Raw genomic sequence first — 18,916 nt, forward strand, 5'->3', positions numbered from 1 at the left:
TGTAATATCTGTATATCATAGTTTTTAATAAATCAATGAATAATACATTGCACATAAACTCAATTGTAAAGTGCCATCTACCTTTACAACACCATGGAACATACTTATTTTTTAAAATAACACATCTGATGCCATAAGACTCTGTCCCTGTCTCAAGGGGCTTAAAAAGGAGCAGAAAACAGATATACAAATGACTGGGTATGGCGCAACAAAAGCAAGATCAGCGAGCAGTGATGTTTAGCACACCTTGTTCTAATTTTTTCCTTTATCTGTTTTTGGGTAAACTCTTTTTTAAGGGGAGGACTTGGGCTGGGAAGTAATGTATTTTCAGGAGGCCCTTGAAAAGGGTTAATTGGGTGCATTGAAGACTGGGTTGCAGAGAGGGTTTCTGACAGGAGGGCTACATAAAAGGATGTATGGAGATGGACAAAATGGAATAGTTAATCCTGTAGCTTGGGCAAAGTGAAGGTGTCAAGGGTTGAAGAGACCAGAGCAGAGAATTGGATAGGACTTAATTGGTAAGGACAAGCTAGTAAAAGAATTTGTTGGCAATTTGGACGTGGTTTTAACAGCAGCATTTTGAATGGACTGAAGAGGGATGTTGAAAGTTTTGTCTTTCAGATGCATATTCATTAAGGCTGAAGGACATTGTTAAAGAATCCACCATACCATGTGATTTCCTTAACTTTGGTGTTCCTGTTCACATTCTCTTTTAATATAACTAGCACAAAATGTGGTGTTCCTTCTCAGGCCTTCAATAGCAGACACTTGCCTGTAGTCTGTAGCTTTGTAAAATGTGTACTGTTACTGTGAATGAGTATTTGCAGCAATTCCCAGTACCATTGCCATTGCAAATTCCAATATGCTGCAATACAGTCAGATTTGTTTATGCAGATAACACATTATACTTAGGTACCAAAAATATAATTAAACACAAGAGCTAGAAAACTCTATAACTGTTCAGAATTTAAATTTTGTTATGAACAATAAAATCAAACATTGTTAAACAATTGTAACTTTTGTTTCCAAGGTTATGGACATCCTCATGTACTGCCTTGAAGGATCCTTAGTCAAAAAAAAGGGACTTCAGGAATGCTTTCCAGCCATCTGCAGGTAAAAGCACTGAAGGAAATGATTTGTGATGAATATATTCTCTTGCTATAGCTTACTTATCGCCATAATGTTTACACCTTAAAACTTCAGATTTACAGAGTATTTTAAGTACAGTAGACCCTCGAAGTTATGAATACCAGTGTTATGAATTGACCAGTTAACCGCACACATCATTTGAAACTGGAAGTACACAATCAGGCAGCAGCAGAGACCAAAAAGGCAAATACAGTACAATACTTTGTTAAACGTAAACTGCTAAAAAACTGCCTAGTAAAGTTTCAGAGCTATATTAAGTCAATGTTCAGTTGTAAGCTTTTGAAAGAACAACCATAACGTTTCATTCAGAGTTATGAACAACTTCCATTCCCAAGGTGTTTGTAACTCTGAGGTTCTACTGTCGTGTACAGTTTTTCTAATCCCTGTTACATCTGAAAAAGAGGAGGTAGGTCAGAAAATAGCAGAGTTCTTGCCAACTATTGGAAATGCTTCTGTATAGAAGTCCACATGGTAAAATACTGTTCATTTTTATGTTGGTAGTATCTCTTAAAACTTTGCCCTACAACTCCAATATTGTATTATTTTCTCTGTCATAAACAACAGAAAATGGTCAGGTTCTTTTCTTTCATTATAGTTGTAACCACCACAGTTCGTTTCTTGTGTTTGGAAATAATAACTGTACTTCTACAGCATCTTGCACCCCTGGATTTTAAAGTGCTTTATATACTTCAGTTAATTAGTTATTATCCTCATTGTACACATGGGTAAACTGAGGCAAAATGAAGTGATTTGTGAAAGGAATTCTGGCAATGATGGGAATAGAACACCGACCTTCTGAGGTTTAATCCAAGTCCTGTGGTTTAATCTGTTATTTGTATTATCATAACACTTAAGAACCCGGTCATAGACACAGGATCCCATTGTGCTAGGTACTGTACAAACACAGCACAAAAACAGTTCTGGTGTAAGACAGGAGACAACAAATGGATACAGACAGACCAACAGGGGAGTGCAAGGAAGCAGTGAGGAAATATTGGTCAGCATAATAGGGAGTAGTCTCAGAGCACCAGCAGCCAAACTGTTGTCAAGATTTTTGTGGACATCATGACAAAGGAGAGTTTTACATGCTTCCTTTCCAGTCTAACACTGTACAATACTCCATAAAAGAGGTGATTTATCAATATGTCTATTTATCCTCTCCAGAAGGGGGAAAATATCTGTAATACTTTTTCCTCAAAGTATTGGTGGATAGTTGTATACCCACATTTAAAAACAAAGGAAAAATTTAAATTAATAGTGTTTCTGCACAAACTTGATAGGTGCTTATACAATTAAAAATAAAGCATGTTGCCTCTGGCACACCAGGAAGAGAGAGATCCATTTTTCGTGTAAAATGAAGGCTGCAACTATTTCAAAATAACACAGTGGTCTCTATTGGGCCATCCTGAGGAGATCTAGTCAAAGTCTGAAGGAATGCTGAGGCCAAACTGCAGGCAGTACTGTCACAATTGAGGTCTTTGACCTCTGACAGAATAAGTCTTCCAAGGGTATTGAGGAACCAGCACTCATCAAAACACATGCTTACCTACTTCCCTTTCGTGATATAACCATGTTCAGCAGCATAGCGATGTCCATAGCAAAGTGTACTCTCGTAACAGAATTTGGCCATATCACAGGTGTACTCCTCCTTTATGAGGATGTTTGAGCCTTACTTTTTGAGTGCTGTTGGACTATAAAGCTATCCTCACCAAGTACGTGATTTTGAAAGCAAGTGTCCATTCTTTTCTTGGTAAGAACTAGCTGCTTTGATAAATCTAATAGCTGAAAATGAAGTGTAATTACAAAGATCCCAACATGGAAGTGCATCAATTTTATAAATACATATGGTATCTGTAGACCAAGCTGAAGAGAGCATAGAGAAGAGTAATGTTCTACAGAATATGCATTTTCAAGACTTTCCATCCTAATCTCTTGGGGCATAATACAGCTGTCCAGTTGGAACAAGCAATATAACTGAGATAACAAGAAACAGTCACTGAAAAACAACTGGGTTTAATAAATCCTGAGTTTGTGGCAATTACCACTCACTCTTCATACCTTTGAGGACAGATGAGTGGGTGGAAGGGATCTCTTCCTGCCATGTAGCTACTTTACACTCTTCTGCCAGGTGAGCAGGATCTGTACCTCTCTTTTGACCTGCCAAATTGCTACCATCCTCATGATTGTGTTATTGCTGGAGAAGGAGACTTTAATCACCTGACTCCCAAATGCCTGTCCTCTGCTGTGTCTGCCCATCTGACCAGTTCCCCCCAGATGCCAGTAAATTGTGCTGCAAAATGCCAGTTTCATCTTCTCCTCAGTTGTTTTTAACAACTCTAAAGATGCAGTCAGGCTCCTTGATAGCTTTCTGATACATTTGCAAACGTTTTACTGCTCCCCCACTGGCATCTTTGGAAAAAGAACAGAATTTGGAAACACAGAACAAAAACTGACTTCAGAGGATACTTACTATGTGACAGACCTGCACTTCTCTTGTTGCTAATTCATGTGTCAAGTAGTGGAACACAAATGTTCTCATCTGATTGGTTTTAAAAAAATATTTTTAAGACTCTCTCTCACACTAGGCGTATAAGATTCAATTGAAATTAAACTCTCAAATGTCAGTAGAACCATGTTGCTGGTTTTAAACCTGTCTCGTGGTCTGTTGTGTATAAACTGCTGAGAGAGTGTTAATATTTTTCTGACATCAGAGATTGTTTTTCTGTTCCTTTGGTTTTTATAGAATTATCATATTATTTTAGCTAGTCAGGAACATGGTGGTTTTCTTTTTCTGTTCATGTTCGTATTGGTGGTGGCTTGGCATTTGGGGAGTTCTGAAAGGCACAAAGTGTAGGTAGGCTTCTAACTCCCACTGACATTCAGTTGAAGATCAATGCCTGCCAATCTCCCCTTTTGTTCTTAAAGTTTAATATTCACAGATTATAAAATGTGATTTATAATATGTATTTATAATATTCTTAAGCTATTATAAATATTCATATTATAACATATTAACCATGTAAAGTACAATATTTAATATGTCAGGGGGTTGTATTTTAATGTAATAATTATACCTACACAATTATAAAAAAGAACAACAATTGCAAGAAAGGAACTATTATACCTTTGACAGGTATGTCATGAATAAAGATAATCTTCCTTCCTTCAGATACTTTAAAAACTTTAGCTTGAAATGTAAATGCAAGGACAACTGGGAATTAATGCAAGAAATCTCCCCATCCTTTTTGCATTTTTATAGTGGCACATTGTCTTTACATTTGGCTAAATTGCTAGCAATATCTCCTACTGTACATAGTTATGGCTATTGTAAAAATGATACAGCACTCCACTGAAGTCATCTTTCAGACCAATGGAAAATTTCATATGATTTTAGCAAATCATTAAATCTCTGGAGAGATTCCAAGTGGTAGCACTTTGGCTTAATCCTATTACTAATTCTTTTAATCTCCTAATGATCTCCCTGCGATACTGTATTAAATGTGCACACCTGTTGTGAGTGAGTCTGTTACTTCAGCAGACAAAACAATATTATTAGGCATTTTTGGCTTTCCCTTCTCATATAGTAGTCTTTAAATACCATATCGTGGCTATAACAACCAATCTCTGTTCGCTGTTTCCAAGCAAAGTCCTAGCTTGAGTGGTTTTGTAAAACCCATGGCTTTAAAAAGTAGTATGCTTGTTCAAATACCGGATTATTAACTTTCCTTCTGTCTTAGTGGCATACAGATTTAGTAGTCCTCTTATTAATGACTGTGATCCTGAATCCATCCAATCTGGCTGTGATGAGATGAATCTCTCATTAAACAACATATTTTACAATATTTGATTCGGGTTGATATCTAGTTTTCCCCTTGCTTCTGTCATGTTTTATGTAGACTGATTTTTACCAATGCTCAATAAAATGCCAGACAGAAATCATAAAAGTCCAAATAAAATAAAATACAGAAGTGCAGTGGGTTGACAGTAAAGTATGTCTGAAATTTTGAAAATGCTCAAGATAAAGTTGAAGTCAGAAACATTTTGTATGGCTGAGAAGATTTCCTAAGAATCATGTAGTCCTGATTGAGCAGCCTGATGCATCTGAATAGTCCTATTGAGGTCAGTGGGACTGGGCATGTGTTTAGATATCTTGATGAATCGAGACCTTAGGATGAAATTAACTGATGTTCAAATGTTGCTGTGTATTTGAAAACAGGAAGTTAGTCTGAATTTGAAACAATAAATGTTCCTTATTTTGCTTTTTACAGTGGAAGAATCTCACAGGAAGCAAATGTATTAGAGCTAGAACTTTATTTCCAGGACTAAACAAAACAAGGACTTGAAATAAAATTTTAAAAACAGATAGTTTCTGAGTTTCTTGTAGAATGCCAAGGAATTACAACGCAGTAGGTAAAGGTGCTGTCACCCATGTTAGTTCTTGGTCTTCGGATTTCAATGGAGGCCTAATTCTGTAGAAGGGAAGGAACAAAACTTTTTAAAATATGACTGAAGAATATCTGAAGTAAAGCCAGACCCTTTGTGGCTAATTGCAAGACATTAAAATTCTAAATTAAGGTCTCTAAAATATCCAGTGAATGTATGATAATAGAAGGGAAATGTATTACCTACACAATTAATATTTTATGAATATTTAAGCATCCACATTTTGCACTATTTGTTACCCGCTGAGTCCAAAGAAAGATCTTAAAGTAAAAGCGTTGCATTAGCCAAATAGTGTCTTCAGCTCCATCAGATGCAGACAATATCTTATTCTGTGTGTTCTGAAGAATGTGGTGAGGTGTTACTGTCATACATCCACACCTATTTCTTACATCATGCTTCAGTGGCATTGGTATATAGGAAAGTAATTTAGAACCGAATGGATGGTTATGATAGACCTCCCTTCCCTCCATAGTGAATAGGTACATTAGATTTATACAGGAGTTATTGTTAATTCTTCCCTCCTTCATATTGCTCCTCAAGATCCCTTTCTACTCTGCTAACTTCTTCCTCACTTCTCTCCTGGGGTATTTTTTGTTTTTTTTATTTGTAACTCACTTGTTGCACCTTGCCTTAAATTAGCTTTCAGAGTGAGATACTGTGTTTGCCGTGTGACTGTGTAGGTACCTAGGACAATAGGTTACTTCATCCCAGTGGGGACCTTAGAGCACTACCACATTAAAAATGATAAATAATAACAAAAACAGTTGTCAGATACTTGGACAATATTTTACTGTTATTACTTACACAGAGGTATAGATAGATATGGAATGTAATGACAAATACACGAAGATAAAAAATGGGCCCTAATTCTTAGTTTAAATTGTTACAATCTAATAACATTTATCACATATTTTCAATATCACTGCTCTACAGCCAAAATGCTTCTGAAATAAATGTAGTCAAACTTTACTAATTCTGGGTCACTGAGAATGAAAATGATGCTTAAAATTGTTGATTGGCTCTAGTTTTCAAGATATGCTTTTGGGTCAGTATATACGACCCTTGACTTGGGAATGGTGGAGGATAAGTGAGTTATAAAGGGAAGGGATCTCAATTTAAACGAGAAATGACTAAAATACATCTTTGACTGGATCTATGAATAAATCTATGATTGGGTTTGGATAGTACTTGCTTTTTAGGCAAAACAATGAATGATGCAATCTGAAGCTGGTATTGCATCATACATGATATGAATTGCATCATGTTATTCCTAGAAGTCATGGATGATGCAATCATAACGAAGCTTACATCTGCTGAACAAATTGCCCTATAGCAGCTCTAGAAATCATACAGTGTCGTGCTCTTTTATTTGTCAGTGTTTGATTTTGCAAAGGGACACATTTCTGTTTAGCCAAAGTGAGCAGAGATGCCTCGTACTTGTGTGAACAGTGCAGATAACTTCTGCTATGTTTGTGGTGAAGTGACTTTTGCATCACAAAAGCACAGTATAACCACTATGGTTAAGAAAGCCTATCACCTTTATTTTGGCTCAAAATTGGAGATCAGGGCAAGAGGTGGGCCCCACACATATGCTGCAACACTTGTGCAACAAATCTTCGCCAGTGGTTGAACAGGAAAAGGAAATCTATGCCTTTTGCAGTGCCAATGATTTGGAGAGAGCCAACAGATCATACCAGCAATTGTTACTTCTGCATGGTGCCTCCAGTTGGGAAAGGTGTGTCAAAGAAGAAAAAGTGGACTGTGCATTATCCAAACATTCCATCAGCTATACGCCCAGTACCCCACGCAAAAGGACTGCCGGTTCCTGATGCACCAGAATCATTCTCACTTGAGTCAGAAGAGGATGAGGATGAAACTTCTGGTCCTGAACCATCAATGTCACAGGGCCCACATTTTCTCCCATCCTCCTCCTCTGAACCACACCTCATAACACAAGGTGAACTGAATGACCTTGTCAGGGATTGGGAACTACCCAAGAGTAAGGCAGAGCTGTTGGGCTCCAGACTACAGCAGTGGAATCTCCTGGCAGGTGATGTTAGGGTTTCCATGTTCCGTGACCGTCAAAAGGATCTTGTCCCATTCTTCTTCATGGAAGGTGATCTTGTAGCCTGCAACAACATCAATGGTGTGATGGCAGCCCTCGACATCGTTCACGATCCAGATGAGTGGAGACTGTTCATTGATGCATCAAAGATGAGATTTAAAGCTGTTTTACTGCATAATGGCGATGTTTTGCCATCAATTCCAGTTGGTCATGTAGTCCATATGAAGGAAACCTATGACAACATGAAACAACTTTTGAGGTGCGTAAACTATGACCAACATCAGTGGCAGCTTTGTGGCGATCTGAAGGTTGTTGCTCTCCTCTTGCTTGGTCTGCAGACTGGATACACAAAGTACTGCTGTTTTCTCTGTGAATGGGATAGTCGTGCAAGAGATTCCCAGTACATCAAGAAAGATTGGCCACTCCGACAGTCATTGGAGCCTGGGAAGAAAAGTGGTCAGCATCCACCACTTGTTGAATCAAGGAAGATTTTGTTACCACCCTTACACATCAAGCTGGGTCTGATGAAGAACTTTGTCAAGGCCATTGACAAAACACAAGCAACTTTCAAGTACTTTCGTGGAAAATTCCTAAGGTTAAGTGAAGCTAAGATAAAGGAAAGTGTCTTTGTTGGTCCTTAGATTCATGAACTTCTTCGAGATGATGCATTTGACCTTGCACTGCGTGGCAAGGAAAGGATGGCATGGAAAGCCTTCCAGTTAGTGGCAATAAATTTTCTCAGAAACAACAAGGCAGACAACTACAGGTTGTCGGTGGAAAACCTCCTCAAGGCATACAAAAGCCTTGGTTGCAACATGTCACTAAAGATACATTTCTTGCACTCTCATCTAGATTTTTTTCCACCGAACTGCGGAGCAGTGAGCGACGAGCACGGCAAGCGATTTCACCAGGACATTGCAACAATGGAGAAACGCTATCAGGGCAAATGGAGCCCATCAGTGCTTGCAGACTATTGCTGGACAGTGACAAGAGATGCTCCATTTAATGAATACAAGAGACAAGCCAAGAAGCGCCAAGTAGACACTGAATAGGACTAAACTATGTACATAATAGTTTTTTGCCTTTTGTTTCATAATACATTTTATTTATATAACCCTTTTGCTGATTTTTAAAGTGTTACATAAATAGGACAGGTGAAATATTATCATGTAAAGCAACCATAAACACATGAAAAGACCTAGGTTTACAATTTATGATTAAAACTCTACTATCTACACAATATACATAGACATAAAATGTAAAAACTTAAATATCTTAGAAACAGTAGCCAATCAGTTGTTTTAATTGTCATATTTGAATTCAGCACATCAAAATACATAATAAATAGTACATTTTATCTCTGAAGCAGACGACTTCTCAAAAATTGTAGACCAGTGTATTCAGCCTGCACTCACTATAATATTTGGTTTAGATGCCACAACATATTTAGTAAATAACATACTGACCACACCAGTAATTGGATGGTGGTTTACAGTAATGTACACTAGTACATAACATCTTTTTTCAGCAGTTGAAAACCTCTGACACATAAGTGCATATATATTAAACATTTTCTGAGAAATAAGGAAGCAAAATATTTAGGATTTTTTCACATGCCAGGAAATGTTTATTGTTTAGAGAAAAGATGGTGTTTATTCCACTGTTATAAAACTACAGGCCATATTCAGTCCTGTTGTAAATGGGTACAGTATCTCTGAAGCCTATTTATGCCAGGGTTTAATATGGCCCCTGGCAAGTACATTGTGAAAGCTACTGCACATTACAAGAAACATACACCACACTCTTCCATTCTATGGAGCTGCTGGTCATTATGGCATATTCGGGCTAAACTCCACCAGTAACATTACAGCTGTGTAATGTGACTGATGTAGTGCAGTACCACCTGCTGTCCCTGGTGCGCTCTTGGTAGGGCTGAACCCCAATTCTAGTGGCAGCCCCTGGCTCCCAGGGGTGGAATTCTGTGTCAGTGGCACACAGACTGCAGGCAGCAGAGGAAGGTGGCACAGAGCAGGGAATACAAGCTTCTACAGGAGTAGGCCAACAGAGGCAGACTCTACACATGTTCCTTTGCCACTTCTGCTCCTTCTTTTCCACTCCATGGAAATGGGGTGTTAGATTAGGAGGAGGAGGAAGTGTTCTGAGCCTGAGGATGTTTTCTAAGCCCTGGCAGGTTGTAAATCTGAGGGGTGGTTTGGACTGTATTGTGATCCTGGAAGTGTTTGGTGAGAGAGGGGCTCCGTGCCATGGAGAAAGTAAGTAGATAGAAAGAAGAAGGGTGATTAGCCTGAAGGATAGGGTACAATGAAGGGGTGCGAAGGGGTGTTTTGGGGCAGGTGGGGTTGCAGTGTCACAAACTCTCATGATTTTATAGCAAGTCCCATGATATCTGGTGATTTTTCATAAAACCCCAGCTTCAGGAATTACTTGACTTACGTAAAAATCTAAGATTTTGTTTTTAAAATAATTAAAAGCAAGTTTCTAAGCTTCGTGGTTGTGGAGGCTCCACAACAAGAGGGCAAATAAAAAAATCTCAGCTTTATTATTTTTAAAATCTCATGGTTTTTAAGCCAATCTCATGGGTTGGGGAGGCGGAGTTTTGGCCTTGACTCATGATTTTTGCATGCTTCAGTTTGGCAATACTCTGGTTGGATTGGAGGGAGCTGAGGTGGTTTGAGGGTTGTTCTCAGTTGGGAGGGGAAGAGTTTGGGTTGGCAGGGTTAAATGGAGTCAGATGCTGGATTAGGTTGTAGGTGAACTGTGCATGGATAAGGATTGGAGTTGAAAAGTAGGTTGGATGGAGAGAAGTTGGGCCTAACAGAGAACAGTAAAGGGACCACATTGCCCATTAACATCTGAATTTTTCATTCTGAAACAGAGAGAGAGAGAGTTGGAGAGGATTGGGGGGGGGGGGGGAAGTGTGTGTGCAGATTGCTACCTGCAACCCCACCTCTAATTTGGGGCATGTCTGCCACTGCTACTATAACAGCATTATTTATTCAGTTTGACCAAAACTCCTCAGGTAATAAAATGAAGTGGATGCTGAGATGGAAGTTGTCCTTTTGCCCACCACAGCTTTTTCATGTACAATAATAGCCCAGTACTAAGAGCATAGATTCCACTAAGCTGCCAAGTGTGTGTATGGATACATCAGCTGGATTTGCAGGAGTGGAATTGCTGTCGAATCTAAATTTAGATGTAGATTGGCTGCTTTGAAATCATTATCTGTTAGCTAAATTCTGCTGTTTGGAAGCTTAGAAAGTGTGAGTCATAGGATTAAAAATATTTAACTGTGTATATATTTTTACAGAAATAAATGTTCATCACTTGCAAACTCTCTAAAAGGGGTTGGAGGCATGTTAAATAGATATTACGGCCAACAGATTAAAACATGATACTATTAAGAAAAAAATTGACAAGGATAATATGGTAGAAAAAAACAAATGAAAAGTAAAGAAGACTAAAATAGTCAAGAACTGAATGCAAACGGACTAGAATTGGTTGGAGGGGGGTATTATTATTTAAAGGTGAAAACAAAAATATCTATTTTCCAAGGAAGTTTTTGTATTTAAAAAAAAAAAAAAAAAAAACATTTTTTTATGCAAACTGATTCTTGTTTTCAAGAAAAAAGCTGACTCAGCTGTCTGTCTAAATGGCACTTAAAATCCAGTAAGGAAATGAATGCTGTCTGCTTTGGTCCAGCAGTTTGTGATGTTCTCATTTCTTAAAAAAATCTGCTTCCAACATGTGGATTGTACCCAGGCAGTGGAGCAGCAGAACTAATGAGGGATAAAGCAATTTGTATTAAAATCTTTTCCTTCCCCCCCATAAATGTTCAGATACCATTTTTTTGTTTGGTTGGTTTTAGTACATATTTTTCTGCGAGAATAAATATCAAGTCTTGAGTTTACTGATTGTATGAAACACTTTTACAAAATTCCTGTGACAAATACTTTATTAAGTCTGGCAAGTAAAATTTGACATGGCTGGTGTAAAATGTGGGTATGAATTTAGTTAAGTGGTCCCCTGCCATAGTCACTGAATATCATTCAACCTTACATACCTTATATCAAATTCATATTCTTTAGACCTTGAGGGTGTCTATTTGCCCATAGCATTATCAGTTCTCACACAAAATACTCATTCTTCCCTCTCCTGGAGTGCAGTCTTTACACGTGGCTGGGCCAGTGTTTCCAACACCTTTTTTTACCCTTAATGAGGAGTGATAAGACAGAATAATTTCAGTGCTGGCCTTAACTGATGGATCTGAAAGCCCAGAAATCAGAGAGATTGATCAGGCTGGTGCCAGGGAAGGGGAATAAGAGGCTTGGTATTGAGGCTGGAAACATTCCCACTTCCCAGTGCAGCCAAGCAGTCAGAGAGCTTCCCACCCACCTTCTGATGGATCTTGGGGATGGAGTGTTCTATATTGACAGAGAACAGGACATAAGTTAAGGTATGGGATAACAGTCTTAGCAGCTTTTTATGCTCTAATGTCCTATGTCCCTGACTGTGCAGGTCCTTTTAATAGCAATAGTACATGGATGGAGGAGCAGTGGTGGGCAGAAGTTGTGGGAAGATAGTATAAAATTCTGAGGCCCTAAGTTATTGACCTCAGACTATTGTCCCAAAATTAGTTTCAAAGTGGGTAATAGGAGAGGGCTCTGGCAGATGTCAATGATACCACTGGTGAGAATAGGTATGAAGAACCTTCTCTGGGGGTCACAGTTCCTGCCACATGGAATGACCTGGTGAAGGCATTTGCTTTTGGGGCACTGGGTCTCTGGGGAAATTAGATGATGGCTGTATCTGTAGGCAGTCGGAGCCTTGCGGTTTGCATTTGGGAGTACAGGGATCTGGGGTGCCAGGATATGTTTTATTTGTCAAGTAAATTAGTTAATACGTATGCAACTGCATGCTTTTAAATTTATACTGGCTTTATGTGAGGTTTTCTGGACTGATGACGAGAGGATGGACAACTGTGTGGATGGTACAGGCAGACAAGGCCAGATTGTGACCTTCTCTTTCCTGAGTTGCAGCAGATGCTGGGGCCAATCTTGTGAATCCGGCCCTAAATTTATGCACTTATTCCTTCAAAACAGAAACCCAAAAGTATAATCCAGACTCTTCATTCCCTTCAAGCCCTTTACCCCATTATACTGTATCAAAACTAACAATCCACTTTTTTACAGCCTGTTATGTGCTGTATTTCTTCCAGACTACCATTTTGCATCATAGAAATGAGTGCATGATTGTTGTATTTGTATAGTTGATGCAGCACTCCAGGTCCTTCAAGAAGAAAGGTGATATATCAGTGTAAGATGTTATTAGTGGTAGTGTTTTAAGCCATATATATGGTCAGCACCATATTTTTACAGAATGACTCTAGCAGTCTCACATAGAACCTGCTAGAGTGAGATGTAACTATCGAGAATATAATAATGGGCACTTTTACTTTTTTAAGGTCTGATTTGTGTTTTATCAGAAAGGTATTCTGAAGTTCCAAAGGGTTTGACTTTGGAATAAGGAGATTGACATTGTGTGTCTTGTTAGAGGTGTAATAATTGTCTGGACTTTGAAAGTGACTTTGTGTTTTAAAGTAATGCTGTGCTCATGCACTGCATAAAGTATAATGTGACATTAAGAAATACATCATAGTTCTCAATTCTTCCTCAGCTGGAAGAATATTATTGCCCTTAATACCTATTGTGATTCATAGCTTCTTATGTAAAGATACTGTCATTAGTTTGGCGTTTTTTTCCTTATCTTTTTTAATAATCCTGTGTAACTGAGTGGCCCTCACAGGCACCCCTTGGTGATCCCTTGCCTCAGTTTCCATTTTGAGTTCCCAGAAACTCTATGGAAGCATGTTCTCAAGTCAATCAATATAACTTATTAACCAAACATAGTGCAAAAGTCCCAGAGCATAGTTCATATTACTCCAGTGCAAGGAGTCCTTAGAATCACACATCCTCTTGGCCATTTACATAACACATTCTTGGTTCCAATGTCTTCTGCCACACCCAGACTCGTTGCAAATCCTCCTTCATCCCTCTACCAGAACAGCCACTCTAGCCCTTCCTTCTGGGATCAACCCTATTCTTCCCAGCGGGAACTCCCACAGCCTCTCAACTCGGACCCTCTCTTAGGCCTCAGCTCTGCAGCAAAGAAACACCAGTGAGTAAACCCCTCTGCTGCTCCCCCCTCCTTCAGACCACTCTGACCCTGGGCTCTGGCTCTCTGTCTTAGAGCCAGCAGGCATTTCCCTCTGCTGCTCTTCCTGCCATCAACCCTCTCCAGCTCTCAGGGGCAGGGGAGAGGAAAACACCAGCAAGAAAACCCCTTGCTGCACATCTGCCTTCAACCCTCTCCCAGGAACCTCTCTTTGGCAACTCGCATCTCCTGACTCACTCAGTCTGCTCTGACACACTGGATTTCACCTGGTCTCCTAGAGCCCCTTAGGTGCTACCCTGCCTCTTAATTGGCCCATCTTGGAACATGTGGACTGAAACAGGAGAGCTGCACCCAGTTTCATTTAATGGGCAGCAACAGCCCCCCGCCCCCCTTCCCTCTTGTTACATCCTGTCTTTCCTTTCTTATGTCCAAGCAGAAATATTTGGGTACTGCTCAGTGCAGAAAGGTTCTTATTTAACCATTCTGTATCTAAGAGTTGTCCATCTTTGTTATTTTATTATAACAAAATTCATGTTTATTAAAATATCTTATAACGCCTTTGCATGCTATTACCTAACTTGATAAACAAGTCTCATAGGTCCTGAGATATAAAATGTCTGCATTATTTTATTAAAAGTCAGTTGGGGTTTTTTGCTAAATGAAAGTATGTTGGAGACTAGTAACCAAAAGATAGCTTAATAAAATCTCTTCAAGCACTAATATTAATGACCAGTTAACTTTCACATCATGAAAGCAGGTCAGATCTCACCTGTTCCTTGTTATAATGTTCAATGCAGGTTCTACATGGTCAGCTATTATGAGCGGAGTCACAGAATAGCAGTTGGAGCTCGCCATGGTTCAGTGGCCCTGTACGACATCCGGACTGGAAAATGTCAGGTAAATAAATCATTGTGACTTTCTCCCCACAGTGTGTGTGGAAGTTATTGAAAGGAAAGAGAGACTAGCTCTGCGCCAGTTGACATGCTGAGCTGCTGGAACATTATGGAGAATGCTAAGGGGATCAATAGTTTAATGAAGGACTCAAAGTATATAGAGCCCTACTGTCTTCATTCACTGTGACTGAATGGCTGCCATAGATGGGTTAATAACAGAAACCCCAAATAAGGTGTTACTTGTGACAAACTCCTCTGAAATAAATCTCTTGTATTTGAATTCTGATTTCATATTTGTCTGATTTTCTGTATAAAGAAAATTTACTGGTTATTTTTTTCTACCGTTCCCCTTTATAAAATACATCTGTATTTCAATTATATTAACTTTTCTGGTATTAAACAAAATGTGTAGTTAGAAGAGCATGATAATATCAACCCAAAACAATAGGTTGCATAGTCAGGTTATGCTTCAGGGTAAATTTTTCAGTCTTTATATTGGAATGATTAGGACTTAGTTGAATATTATTTTGTAGTTGATAATTTTTTCATAAAATAGAATTGTTCATATTCTCTCTTATTATTGGTAATATGTTAAAGCTCTGGTAGAATTCCAAAAGCTGTTAGATTAAATGTAAACTAATTATTTTAACTAGGGCTGTCAATTAATTGTGGTTTTAACACAAATAAGTTAACTAGATTAAAAAAATTAGTCATGATTAATTGCAGTTTTGATCCCACTGTTAAACAATATAATATCAATTTAAATTTATTATAAATATTTTTGGATGCTTTTCTACATTTTCAGACATATTGATTTCAATTACAACATAGGATACACAGTGAACAGTGCTCACTTTACGCTATTATTTTTATTACAAATATTTTCACTATAAAAAAGATAAAAGAAATAGTACTTTTCAATTCACCTCATACAAGTACTGTGGTGCAATCTTTATCATGAAAGTACAGCTTACAAATGTAGAAAGTTTTTTTACATAACTGCTCTCAAAAACAAAACAATGTAAAACTTGAGCGCCTACAAGTCCACTCAGTCCTATTTCTTGTTCAGCCAATCACTCAGACAAACAAGTTTGTTTACATTTACAGGAGATAATGCTGCCCACTTCTTATTTACAATGTCACCTGAAAGCGAGAACAGCATTTGCATGGAACTGGTGTAGCCGGCGTTGCAAAGTATTTATGTGCCAGATGTGCTAAACATTCATATGCTTCGACTTGTAGATTTTTTTAAAATCTTTTTTATAGTGCAAATATTTGTAATCAAAAATAATAATTAGGCTGTCAATCACAGTTAATGCACTCAATGAACTCAAAACAAATTAACGCATTATTTTTTTAACGAGCGTTAATCACACACCAGGCTGACGTGCTCAGGGGAGGCACTGCTATGTGTTTCTGGGGCACGGGTGCCCCTCCTCCCGCTGCCCTGTTCCACGGCTGCTCCCGCCTCCTTTCCCCCCTACCCATGGAGCCACCCCCTGGCCAAGCTGCTCCTGACTGGGAGCCTGCCTCCTGTCTGCTGTGAAGAACGGGCATGGGGGGTTGATGTCGAGGTGTTTACCCTCCTCTCGCCCATGTACCCGGTCGCTGTTGAGCTGGGATTGGGGAACAGGGGGAGCCTGTCCGCTGCTGGCTCAGGAGTGACTGCTGCCAACAGCAGCTGCAGCAGGCTGAAAAAGCATTCAGGCTCCTGAATGCAGTGCTTAAAGAGACAGCGCTCCCCCAACACACACACGCGCACACACACACTCGCACTTCCCCCCCAACACACACACAGTTCCTCCCCAAACACCAAAAATGGTATTCTGTTATTGTTTAACAGTGCAATTAAAACTGCAATTAATCACAACGATTTTTTAATCTCGCAATTAATTATGATTAATTTTTTAATCATTTGCCAGCCCTAATTTTAACTACTTTTTTGTTTTGTGGTTTTTATTTGCTCTTTCTAGTTTTGTGTATAAATATAATGCTGCGTGTAGTTTCCAGGTAGACAGCCGTGGAGTCTGAAATCCTCTGTTTATTTATAGAACAGGAAAACAGCAAAGACAATGGTACATTGCCTCATGCTTCCTCACCTCTTACCTGGAAGGACTACCTCTAGGAGTAAGAGGATAGTTCAGTGTCCATTCCCAGCATCTGATCCTTGACTTCTCAGCTGAGATTACTAGCAAGGTTGTCATTTGCGGTAGTATTTATTACGTGAACATCTGTCCATTGGGAATTGGTTTGAGTCTGAGATCACCGAATTTCTTTTACAAAGAGCCATATAATGGCAACAGACTTTATCAGCTGACAACCTAGAGGTGAAAGTCTCCACTTCCTATTTCTGATCCCCTCAGCCATCAGCTCCTTTACATATCCTGTTTGGCTTAAATATTGAATCAGTTCCATAAGACTTGCAAAGCTTTAGTAACATACAGATCAGACTGACAGTTGACATTTTTAAAGTGATTTGTTTGTAATATCACCTGAAAGCTAAAGAAATCACTAGCTCTGATTATGTAAATCTCCTGGCCTTTATGGAAGGCTAGCCTGGATTTTAATCATTGATTGTGTTCCATCACTACAAACTGTGAGTTATTTTCAACCCTGTTATCACATGAGCCTTGACGTATCAAACCATAGAAGGCTGTTTGATCTGGATGATGTTATTTCTTGCCTAAAGAAGCCATCCCATTCTGCAGTTTTCAGACCCTGGCTACGGCCTACCTTCTCACTGCAAAGGCACAGTCAGTTCCTTCTTTTCTCTCAAAATATGTTTTCTTGACCCTCTTTGCCAAGCGTGCTATGAACATTGCATCACTTTCCACTCCAACCATTCAGCGATCAAGGTCATAGTATGGCTTTGTACTGAGCATTTCTGTCCATTCAGAAACTCGTCGTGACATCTCTGTTGTGTACTTAGTTTCACTGGAAGCTGGGAGTGAAAAACCCCAAATAACCTCCAAGTCTGGGTCTCTCTTGTCTGTGGGCTAGTCCATAAACTTTTTATGCTAATTTTTAAGTATTTAACCATCCACTTCACTATAGCTCTGTTGTGCCTGTATATTCCCATTTAAGGAAAATGACAACGTACCCAATTCTTTAATTTAGCTATTACATTCACTTTGAATTCTTAAATTTTCAACTTTGTATACTAAAATGACTCCTGGATAAACACATGGGTATTTTTATTTCTGAAGTAACTCTAATTTTGGGAAGTATGTCCTCACAATAGGATTTCCAAAATGTGCCATAAAATGTCTTAAATTATCTACTGGTCTAAAATAGTTAAAAAGCATCAGAGGTGTTGATAGACAGGCTAGTTAAGTGCTTGCAGATACATGTATGTGTGTGGTTGCATCTGCAGTTAAAATCTTCCCCCTGGATTGGTTTGCCCTTGGTTTGGCAGACATGCTAAAGTATCTTATCTTGCTGATATACTGCCCTCCTCCCCCCCCCTTTTAAAATGCATTCTATATAATAAACATTGGCTATGTTGAAAGAGATTGTCTCTGGCTAATGTTTGCAAGTCATTTATCTATAAACACCCTGTTTTTATTTTTAGTTGACATTTTAATTGTATTAGATTACTGGAACCTAATCCCGATTTGTTTCAATAAATGGTTTGAAGAATACTGTAGTTAATTGGACATTTTAGTAGAATATTTAAGACCATCACTCAGTAACAGATTTAAAGGTGGCAATTTTGCAACAGAAAAGCTTCAAAAACAGACTCCAACGGGAAACTGCTGAACTTGAATTGATATGCAAACTAGATACTATCAATTTAGGCTTAAATAGAGACTGGGAGTGGCTGAGCCATTACACACATTAAATCTATTTCCCCCATGTTAGGTATCCTCACAGCTTCTTGTCAAACTGTCTTAAATGGGCTATCTTGATTATCATTACAAAAGTTTTTTTTCTCCTGCTGACAACAGTTCATCTTTATTAATTAGCTTCTTAGAGTTGGTTGGGCAACTCCCACCTTTTCATGTTCTCTGTGTATATATATATATATATATATCTCCTTACTATATGTTCCATTCTATGCATCCGATGAAGTGGGCTGTAGCCCACGAAAGCTTATGCTCTAATAAATGTGTTAGTCTCTAAGGTGCCACAAGTACTCCTGTTCTTTTTGCGGATACAGACTAACATGGCTGCT

At 38.7% G+C, this 18,916-nt stretch overlaps 1 protein-coding gene across 4 annotated transcripts in view; it reads left to right on the plus strand.

The window, feature by feature from the left end:
* The window catches only part of WDR7 (WD repeat domain 7), a 340,638-nt gene that overhangs the window by 265,914 nt on the left and 55,808 nt on the right, over positions 1-18,916 (plus strand). For all 4 annotated transcript variants that reach the window (XM_034773718.1, XM_034773717.1, XM_034773719.1 and 1 more), the window contains 2 exons: positions 1,031-1,113; positions 14,647-14,746. In XM_034773718.1, coding sequence (XP_034629609.1) covers positions 1,031-1,113; positions 14,647-14,746 — 183 coding nt within the window. The remainder of the gene's footprint in view (positions 1-1,030; positions 1,114-14,646; positions 14,747-18,916) is intronic.

The sequence above is a fragment of the Trachemys scripta genome, chromosome 6 (assembly GCF_013100865.1).
Source record: "Trachemys scripta elegans isolate TJP31775 chromosome 6, CAS_Tse_1.0, whole genome shotgun sequence".
NCBI classification, from domain to species: Eukaryota; Metazoa; Chordata; order Testudines; family Emydidae; genus Trachemys; species Trachemys scripta.